Source organism: Ictalurus furcatus, chromosome 26, assembly GCF_023375685.1.
Source record: "Ictalurus furcatus strain D&B chromosome 26, Billie_1.0, whole genome shotgun sequence".
NCBI lineage: Eukaryota > Metazoa > Chordata > Actinopteri > Siluriformes > Ictaluridae > Ictalurus > Ictalurus furcatus.
The window spans coordinates 9956309-9967681 of record NC_071280.1 but is presented as its reverse complement, the minus strand read 5'-3'; the positions used below and the strand labels follow the sequence as shown (position 1 = coordinate 9967681).

Here is an 11373-nt window from a genome sequence, read left to right as displayed (position 1 = left end):
ATGGGTTTCGGTCGTTCACTTACACAGAATACAGGCGTGATTATTTTGGGGGGGGGGGGATGCTGACTACTGAAGTTTCAGCATGTGTACAGGAGTATCTGTCGTTATTTAATAATGAGTCACAACACATTTCATTTATTTCAAATCACTGTTACTACATGCCTTAATGACTTGTTCCTGCATAGTTACTGGGTTATTAAGGGACTTTACTGTAAAGATTATTGTGGAGGCTACTTTATCAGATTGTTACCATGTAATTAAGCTACTCTATTTTATAGAGGATTGTGTAGCATAATGACACAAATTATTTATATAAGTATACCGTCATGTTAGTGTCCCATCATCCCTAGATACTGTTACACCCCTGCTCATATTATAGCTGGACTATAGCATTTTTATCACTAATGCTGCTTTCACACTAGGTGGGTTTTTTTTCCCTGCAGTAAAAGCTGTCCAGAGTGCCTTTTGTACTGGATTATCAACAAGCGACTCACGCAGCATGAACGCTCTAACCGTAACATGGCAGCCAATTGTATTACTTAGCTTATTTATCGAGATCTATACACAAAGATTACGTTCATTTCTCAGTATTTATCCTAACTATTGCGAGACAGAACTGTCTTGAAATTACACCTTGAAATGACACGACTATGCATTTTTTTGAATTTGTTAACGAATGATAAATACCTTTTATCAATTTATAGTTATGTTTAATGTTGTGAAATGTCGAGGAAACAAGGTATCATGTTTCCTGTTATCACATGTTTTAGCAGCTATAAACAGACATTCCGTCAGCAACCTCTCTTTCTCTTTTCTGTCTTAAAGTTAATGCAGCAGAAAAATGCAGCACAACAGAAACAGCTTTACCTCTAATTGATATGTAGCACTACCCAGAGTCTCTTTCTGTAAATGTTAAATCAACATCCTGCTTACAGAAAGATTCCTCTTAACAGCTCAATTATGTTGAAGTTTCTAGTATACAAGTCCCTGTGTAATTCCTATAAAAGTAAAACGTATTCGAATGAGTGCGTTAATATAAACATGTATTTATATATTGTGTTTATGTATATATACACACACACACACAGCGGATCTAAAAAGTCTACACACCCCAGTAGGTTTTTGTGATGTTAAAAAAAAAAAAAATTAAACCAGCATAAATCATTTCAGAACCTTTTCTACCTTTTATTGTAAAATTTTTACTTGTTAATTCATTAATTAAAGTGAATAACAATAATAATCATTTTAGGTGGGGGGTGGGGGGGGGGATCATTTAAAGTGACTGATTAACCCTAAATAAAATACAGTTGTTCCTATAGGATTTCCCTGACATCATCTTAACATCCAACTAGAAAAACCACATACACATTTTTGATCATAATACCAAAAGATATGTTTGCCATAAAAAAACCACATCACCTAAAGCACATCATCCCCACGGTGAAGCATGGAGGAGGCAGCATCATACTGTAGGGCTTTTTATCTTCAGCAGGAACTGGGGCGTTAATCAGGGTGGAGGGAATCATGAATAGCTCTAAATACCAGTCGATTTTGGTGCAAAACCTTAACACTTCTGTTAAAACACTTAAGATGAAGAGGAATGTCACCTTTCAGCATGACAATGACCCAAGGCAAACCGTCAGATCAACAAAGGGATGGCTTCAATAAAACAAGTTCAAGGTTTTGGAATGGCCCAGCCAGAGTCCAGACCTAAATCCAATCAAAGATCTGTGGGGTGACCTGAAGACGAGATGCACAGCCAGACTGACAGAGTTAGAACACTTTTGCAAGGAAGAATGGCAAAATATTTCTAAGTCCAGACGTGCCAAACTGACTGACTCTTATCCAAAAAGATTGAATGCTGTGATTAAACTCTAAAGGTGCTTCAACTAAGTATTAGTTTAGGGGTGTGCATACTTATGTAACCAGGTTATTGTACATTACCTTCCCCCTGAAACTAATGAATAGGTTAAAATTTTACAGTAAAGGTAGAAAAGATTCTGACATGATTTATCTTGGTTTAATTTTTTTTTACATCACAGAAACCTGCCATTTTAACAGGGGTGTGTAGACATTTGCAGATCCGCTGTATGTCTTGCAGCTTAAAATCGTCACAGCTGCTGTTACAGAAAACAGAAAATTACTTTTGCAAGCACTCAGTTGCAAAGGGGGCAAAAACCCATATAACATGACTATGTTGCAGTTGCTTAAAATACACTATACGGCCAAAAGTATGTGGACACCTGACCATCACCTTTGTTTCTGTTGCCATAAAGCTGGAAGCAAACAATTGTTCAGAATGCCTTTGTTTGCTGTAGCTGTAGATTTCCTTTCTCCAGCATGACAGTGCACCAGTGCACAAAGCGAGCTCTATGAAGACATGGCTGGAGAGGAATAACTCGAATGGCCTACACAAACCCCTGACCTCATCTTCAACTGCACCCCAGGCCTCCTCACCCAACATCAGTGCCTGACCTCATTAATGCTCTTGTAGCTGAATGGACAAAGCCATGCTCGAAAATCTAGTGGAAAGCTTTCCCAGAAGAGTGGAGGATATTATAATAGCAAAGTGGGACTACATTCGGAATGGGAAGTGTGTGACCGATCAGGCGTCCACGTCCTTTTGGCCATATAGTGTATATCCAAGATGTGCGCCTGCAATTGATGAAGCAAACATCTAGTGTGAAAGCAGCTCTCAAGTCTGGCAGAAAACATCTATGAATGCTGTTTTGGAACAAGATTAATATGCATGCACTTACACCCCATGGAGACGCAAAGCATCATTTCTTCGAGAATCTGCCTTCAAATATTAATAAAAAGACACCACTCTTTAGGATAGATCACTAAAAGCATCAGCCTCCAGCTGGCCTGCTTAATTATTAATTATATCTTCTAATGTGATATTGATTTTTCTCTCGTTCCATCTGAGGTTTGTATAGTATTTTTCTGCCATTAAAAGAAACTGTGCAAATGGTATTTTTGTACTCCTCATGAGAGGCAAAAGCAAAATCCTCTTTGCAAAAACAGCTTTTTAAAAAAATAATTATAATCACTGGTGTACTTTGTATGAACCTCTCTGACAATGTGACCGTGCCTCTGTTTTTACAGTGTGCTTGTATTTATACTGTATATGTGCATAATGAAGTCATTCCTACTCAAAAACACTTCAGTTACCGCTGACACTCTTCACTTACTGCTCTGAAACGCCAACATTTATATACTTGATGCTATGTTATAATAAATGTTTCGAAGCTCACAACACACATTTGTATGAAATAAACATTTGTATGAACGGTCGGGTTTTAGTGGTTTTTCTTTCTCAGTACAATCTGAGTTCATATGAGTCACTCTGGCAATCCCGTAATATTCATTTGCAGTCAGAGCTGTGGAATCTTCGGACCAATGTCCAGCCTTCGGATGATTGAGATCGATGCGTCCAGATCTCCGATCATCTCCGAATCCAATATTAGCATTTATAATTAATTCTAAACAAAGTTAGTCACATAGCAGAGGCTAGTCAATCAAATTGTGTCATACAGTAATGTGACAGATCCAGTGATATTATCAAATATTGAATCAATGGCTTAGGACTATGGTCCTATTGGGAACATAGGACACTGGGAACATAGGACCCTGGGAACATAGGACACTGGGAGCATAGGATCCTGGGAGCATAGGACACTGGGAGCATAGGACACTGGGAGCATAGGATCCTGGGAACATAGGACACTGGGAACATAGGACCCTGGGAACATAGGACACTGGGAGCATAGGATCCTGGGAGCATAGGACACTGGGAGCATAGGACACTGGGAGCATAGGATCCTGGGAACATAGGACACTGGGAACATAGGACCCTGGGAACATAGGACACTGGGAGCATAGGATCCTGGGAGCATAGGACACTGGGAGCATAGGATCCTGGGAGCATAGGACCCTGGGAGCATAGGACACTGTGAACATAGGACCCTGGGAACATAGGACCCTGGGAACATAGGACACTGGGAACATAGGATCCTGGGAACATAGGACCCTGGGACCATAGGACACTGTGAACATAGGACACTGGGAGCATAGGATCCTGGGAGCATAGGACCCTGTGAACATAGGACACTGGGAACATAGGATCCTGGGAACATAGGACCCTGGGAACATAGGACCCTGGGAAAATAGGACACTGGGAACATAGGATCCTGGAAATATAGGACCCTGGGAACATAGGATCCTGGAAACATAGGACCCTGGGAACATAGGACCCTGGAAATATTGGACCCTGGGAATATAGGACACTGGGAACATAGGATCCTGGGAACATAGGATCCTGGGAACATAGGACCCTGGGAACATAGGACCCTGGGAACATAGCTTGCTTTGTTGTCTCTGCTGAGTTGTGTTCATACAACAAGCACATTTACACTGCAGCATCTGGGATCTATTTATGTAATAAAGTTTAGCATACTTATTGATATGGTGAAGCTTTGGTGGAAGGAGATGTTTAGTTAACATTTATAGAAGGAGTCTCAGTTTTTCACCAAAGGAAATTGTTAATGACTGAGGACTTTCTTTGGAGTTTCTTGATATCATGACCATGGTGGTGATCCTGTCATGTTTTATTCCTTACTAAAATGACAGGTTCCTTTAATCCTCTTGCAAAGCTTTGCCTAAATGTAAGCTAAAGAGAGAACTAGATACAACTCTGACAAATACAGTACTAATAAGATTAGTGCTTTAGCCTTAGCGTGGGACCAGCGCTTCCCTAAAAGTCTTCCTCAAACATGACGTTAGGTGATTAGTCACACGGCTGGCTTTCAACCTCCATACCATAAATTAGAGATGGGAGGATTTTTATGAGGTGGTAATGGTGAGCAATCCAGAACAAACTTGCATGAATCATGTGTATGCCTTTTACTTAGGCACAGTTTAAGGTTACTACAAAAGTAGCGATCGAGAATGTGCATCCCACTACAAAGATCTGCTTTCAGCTGACAGCTTTAATATTATGTTAACATGAAGCTTTTTTTTTTTAGAGGACAGAGAGCGTGGAGCCTCTAATCACTAGCAGATACCTAATTATGCTTGAAAGCCCTGGAGAAATGTTGAGAGCTAAGCCTGACATATACACACACATTACACATATTATATTACACTATGCTGTTTATTGCATCGTCAGGGTTTTTCTCTTTCCACAGAAGAGTTTCTGAGACTTTCTGGAAGTGTGTGTGTGTGTATATACTGTGCCCTCCGCTAATATTGGCACCCTTGGTAAAATATGAGCAAAGAAGGCTGTTAAAAATTTTCTTGCACACCTATATTTAACCAAGATATTTTTTTGATAAACCTGTGTTTGCAGTTATTTGATATCCATGAGAGCAGAGTATTTTTGTGAAATGTTTTAACAAAGGGTAAACAATAAAGACAATTTTCACAACCTTCTTTGCTCATATTTACCAAGGGTGCCAATATTAGTGGAGGGTAGTGTGTGTGTGTGTGTGTGTGTGTGTGTGTGTGTATATATATATATATATATATATATATATATAATATAATTTTATGGTTTTTTATACAAAACTACAGATTATGTTAGAAAAAAAATGCTAATCAGTCAGTCCCTCAGCCAAAGCCCTCTCCGATCACGTGCGTCAAACATGGCAACAGCTAAAAGGTCTCATTTACCAACACATCACTGTGAAAGGCTGTGCAAGACAATTTCTTGCAATTGCAATTTCACCAATTTAAGTAGTTTTCCCACAAAATAAAGCACACAATACTCTGCAAATTGCATCACAAATTTGAAAAAATACCGCAGTAAAAAAATCAAGCATTTTTGGCCGCAACAGTCGCAAAAAAAAAACCCCCCGAAATCCTGTACCGACTGGCTAAGAGCCAAACAGTTTCTTTTTGGTTACTGAATTTAAGGTCATGTTTAGGTTTAGGTACAGACATAGCTTTAATTATCTACAGTAATAATAATGGCAATGGAGGTTCTTTACAAGGATTTTAAAAAATTATGTGAAAAAAATCCATTTTCACCATATAGTCGAGTTTAATTCCTGATTATATGAAGCATTTTGGAAGAAGTAGTAGAGCTGATACATCGTGCAGTTCTACTGAAACATATTACATACCTTACATAACATGTTTATGACCGTATTCATCTTATAAACCAGTCTACACACGTAGTAATTTTCACTTCATAAATTGTTTCCTATCTGCACCCGTGGAACTGCGTTATTATTATTATTATTATTATTATTATTATTATTATTATTATTGACTTTAACAAGTGATTTTATTCTACTTGGATTCTATAAATACTGCAACACATGTATAAAATGTACCAAGTTACACTAATCATTAGTGACGTATCTGCCAATCAGTCGTCTCCATCATCATCGTCGTCATCGTCATTGTGGTCATCCTCATCGTTATCATCATCACCGCCACGTTCACTGTCATCATCATCATCATCATCCAAATCATCTTCATCAAGGTCATCATCTTCGGTGTTGACCTTCCCTGAGAGGACATCCTCGATCCAGTCCTCCAGTTCCTCAGCCGTGGGCAGAGCCTCGTCGTTAGGTATCGTCAGCCACACACTGTCTGCCTGTCAAACATCCCACACACACACACATATATATATATATTGGGTAATTTAAAATGAATTATATTTATACTGCTACTAGATCAAAGGAGACGACCTGGCTCAATAGGACATGAGGGTCAATCATGACATATTTGCTATTTTGCTATTGAAGTCTTTTGCTATTCTTTATCTGCAACAGCACAGGCATTAATGTGAGGAAGATTAAAGGAATACTCCAACGCTGTTCAAGCCGATCTCAGTTCACTGCATCGGTACCATAAAGTACTGTATGTACTGTATGATTACCACAGGCAAAAATTTGGACATTTCCTTATAGTGAGAAGAGAAAGTCAAATCTGTTTACTCAAATCTCACTCATAATGGAAGTCTAAGAGCAGGACTTGGAGCGGTGTATACAAATAGTCAGAAACACAGCGTTATAATGGTCATTGTAAAATCTGAATATGGACTACTATTTCTCAGGGAAGAATTTGTTGCTATGTATTAGTAACTTAAGGGTGGAGTAGGTATGATGGCCTGTGGATATCACAAAAGTAGAAATAACCAGAATCCATCCATCCATCTTCTATACCGCTTATCCTTCGTCAGGGTCACGGGGGAACCTGGAACCTATCCGAGGGAGCATCGGGCACAAGGCGGGGTACACCCTGGACAGGGTGCCAATCCATCACAGGGCAATAACCAAAATTATTATTATTATTATTATTATTATTATTATTTATCATCTTGCTCCTGCATTGGAAAGTTGGATAATATAGAATCTCTCATCATTCTGAATTTGTGTTACACAGTCACGTATTTTACACGTTTATTGAATTTCACTGTCCAAAGTCATCCATTCCAAATGAGTTTTTACGAAACAGGTTGTCCAATCATTTCTTAGTACAGGGACACATGCTAAAATTATTCTTTATTGTAATCACGCAGATCAACTAAATAGAGATTAGGTGGGAAAATGTTGACTATACCTTTAAGGTCAGTTTCAAGGATTTTTATGTTATTTGTGACTGTTTATAGCAGTTTAGTTTCATACAAGTAACTAAGACGAGTGACAGAATCCAACCCTTGGTGTTTCTAGAGATGTCTACAAGATAAACTGATTAGATGTTGTCCGGGTGATATTAAAGAACCAGCCTGTGGTAAAGCTCCTCCGTCTTGAGGAACGTCAGCCATATTTGCGTAGCACGTTTGTGTTCCGGACATAAACCTTAACCATTCAGAAGTGTGGCTAATGCAGTTCCATTATAAATGTGCGTTGTTCGTATCGTGATGGGTGAGCAGTGCTGAAGCTAACTCACATCTGTCACGTTGACCACGCCGATCTGAGGTCTGAACAGGTCCACTTTAAAGGTCTTCTCCCAGTAGGACGTCAGCTATGTGGAGAAGGGAGGCAGTAAAACTCGGGTATCATTTCAAAACATGGACTGCTGCTGGATCTGATAAATGCCAACACTTTTAGACATCTCACCAAGGGGAAGTCATCAGGGTCAATCCACATAATACTCAGATCTGGGTTCTTGGTGTTGTCTCTGGCCACATCTTTCAATATCTCCAGAAATTCATAGCCATCTATAATAAAGGAATATTCAAACATTTTAAGATACACCGCCTGTCAAACTTTTGCAAACACTTGATTATAGTTTAATCACTAAGTAGAAGGTAAAGGGAAAATATTAAACCAAAATCTCATTTGCTCAATAATTAGCCACTCTTCAAGCCTAATAGGTCTGTATTATGTTTTATTACAGTTTAAAGTCCCCGTGAAGTGCCTTGAAACTTTGAGCGCTGAGCGTTATTCGATGTGTTGATGGAATTTACACTGAAACAGGAGCTCAGGGCGGGACATATCGAGTGGCTCCGCCCCTTTTAAAAATAGCCAATTGCTCAACGATGGCAACTTCGGAAAGGTGATGCTTATAATGTTGGGGGCGGGACACTTTGGATTCCTGAGAGCATTTGATTGGACCGAAAATCTAATGAGACGCTGAAGTGCAGAATGATGTCATTAAAATTGTTCCTCCGTATTCGTGGTAAAGAGAGATTGTAAATTTTAAATGCGTATATCTTCTAAATGCAAATTTTTTTGTTGTTTTGGAGCACACTCTCTTATAGATAAACTTAAGGTGAACATATTCATACTAAAAGCTACAAAACAGATTTTCATGTCATGGGGACTTTTTTTAAAAAAAAAAAAAAAAACTTTATTGCAGTTTAAGCACTAAATAAGGAAACATATATATATTTTTTAATGTTCCGCCAAAATCCCTTTGTCTTATTAACTGTCCACTCTTCCATCCTATTGGGACTCTAATGCAGTGCTCTATTAAATGGAAGATAAACCATTTAAAAAGTTACAGATAGTACTAGTATCAATTCTAAAACAAATATATGTTGTACTGTAAGAAGAGTGATGAACAGCTAGGCCTTTTCAATCCTTGGGATGTCCAACTCATGGGTTATCAACACATTACCTACCTACATAGAAAGTGCAGTAAGTATTTAATAGTGTAAAACATTGCAGACATTACAGTACATTCCGAAAATGTTGTAAAGGTCTCTGATAATGGTTTGTATTTATTTATTTATTTATATTAATTTCCTTTGTAATAAATGCTATTAGAATTTTCCGAAGTAACATTATTGGAAATGTTAGCGTTGCTGTAGGAACGTTCATAAATGTTATATAAAGCGTTAAAGCACTCAGAAAACAAATTCAGTGTTCTTGGAACCAAACCAAAGGTTTCTAGAATCCCAGCATAGATGAAGATCATTTCCAAATGAAAAAAAAAACATTTCTTAGGTTATTTGTACCTAATTCTGACTAATTTTTAAATACATATTTTTGAGTAAACAACTGCTGGAGGTTTAACCAAAAATACCAAAACAAAGGGTTTAAACATAAACAAATTTATTTTTGTTGTATTTGGTCTGATTTACCTAATTATATCATATTGTTCATTGTAATAGTTACTATCACTGGGTTTAGATGGAACATCCATTCAAAAGAAAACTGGAACTAGTGAAGACAAACCTGGGTCCTCTTCCTCGGCAAACGCCACGATGTGGATCCCATCCATGTCATCCTCCTGTAAAACAGTCAAGTAGACCATGAACCATCACAAAGTTCCATTAAAATAAAGTCATGTTGATGATAATATGAATATCTGAGTGACACCTTTAAGACAACAATATTAATATTCTACTCACCCAGGTTTCAAACATGTCCTCTGCACGTAGCTTCCTTAGAGTTGGTCTGAGCCGAAATGATGAAATGAGCCAAAAAATCTGTTATATTAGAAACTTTATACTTTTTAGAAACTTTATTCATGGATTAAAAAGGGTCAAAAAGAGTCTCACCGCCGGTGTCGATTGACAAAAGCCACTATCTCGTTCTCCGAGTTGGGTTTGTCTGGTATGGTGACGGGCTCGTCCATGAACGGCTCGTAGAAATCCACTTCATTCATCTTAAGAGTCAGCTGCTTGGCCACCTGTAGAAGAGCACCATCAGCACTCAGCACTTCCACACACACTGCAGCCTTTATCCTTAATGAAGTGCTCTCAGCGAGCTTGGAGTCAATTCTCTTCAAATGCAGACAGTTCAATTCAATTCCGGAGATGAGCTCACCTCAATAGTTGTATGGGGTTGTTTTCAGACACAAAAAAAAGACTCTATTTGATATCTTGCCTTGTAGAAAATGAATATCCATCTGTTTCACTAGCGCTTCAGAAGGAGGAGGCACTTACCCCTTTGTCGAACGTAGCGAAAAACTTCACGTAAGGCTGAAATCGTTCTGCGGCCCCCTGAAAAGCTTTGTAGTCTGGAAAAAAAAGGGGATGCTTTGGATGAGAAAGGCAGAGGGGGAAATGACAGCTGGAGAACAAGAGAGGCCAATGCACCCTCATTTTCCAATCCATCAGAAAGTGATAATGTGGAAAATTGTGAGCGGTAAAATGCTGCCACAAGCCCACATGTGTAAGGCTGCCATAACAATACAACTGAAGGTCACAGCAGAGGCCTCTTCAATCTCCTCCTCTCGAAATGGGATTTTTAATAAAGGCTGGGGAGCAGTAATATACGAGAAGATTACTTTTCTCCTCATGCATTACAGCGGGAAAGCCCTATAATTGCTCCTAAACTACTGTACATTGGGAAATGCAAGTGAGACAGACAGATAGATAGATAGATAGATAGATAGATACATAGACATACAGAGAGACAGACACATAGATAGATAGATAGATAGATAGATAGATAGATAGATAGACATACAGAGAGACAGACACATAGATAGATAGATAGACAGACACATAGATAGATAGATAGATAGATAGATAGATAGATAGATATACAAACATATAGATAGATAGACAGACAGACAGACCGACAGACAGATAGATAGACAGACAGACAGATATATAGATATATAGATAGACAGACAAATAGACAGATACACAGACATACGGATAGATAGATAGATAGACAGACAGACAGACAGACAGACAGACACATACATAGATAGATAGACAGACAGACAGATAGATAGATAGATAGATAGATAGATAGATATACAAACATATAGATAGATAGACAGACAGACAGACAGATATAAAGACAGATAGATAGACAGACAGACAGATATATAGATAGATAGATAGAAAGATAGATAGATAGATAGATAGATAGATATACAAACATATAGATAGAAAGACAGACAGACAGACAGATATATAGATAGATAGACAGACAAATAGACAGATACACAGACATA

The 11373-nt window shown here is 38.3% G+C and overlaps 1 protein-coding gene across 2 annotated transcripts in view; it reads right to left on the bottom strand.

The window, feature by feature from the left end:
* Positions 1-5604: 5604 nt before the first annotated feature.
* Positions 5605-11373, bottom strand: part of LOC128602297 (calsequestrin-2-like) — an 11506-nt gene continuing 5737 nt past the window's right edge. The window contains exons 5-11 of one of the 2 annotated variants that reach the window (XM_053616011.1): positions 10349-10422; positions 9962-10092; positions 9812-9857; positions 9636-9690; positions 8073-8173; positions 7903-7977; positions 5605-6604 (exon numbers count right to left, since the gene is read on the bottom strand). In XM_053616011.1, the coding sequence (XP_053471986.1) occupies positions 6374-6604; positions 7903-7977; positions 8073-8173; positions 9636-9690; positions 9812-9857; positions 9962-10092; positions 10349-10422 (713 nt within the window). In that variant the 3' untranslated portion in view covers positions 5605-6373. The remainder of the gene's footprint in view (positions 6605-7902; positions 7978-8072; positions 8174-9635; positions 9691-9811; positions 9858-9961; positions 10093-10348; positions 10423-11373) is intronic. The other variant, XM_053616012.1, reaches the window with a different exon arrangement.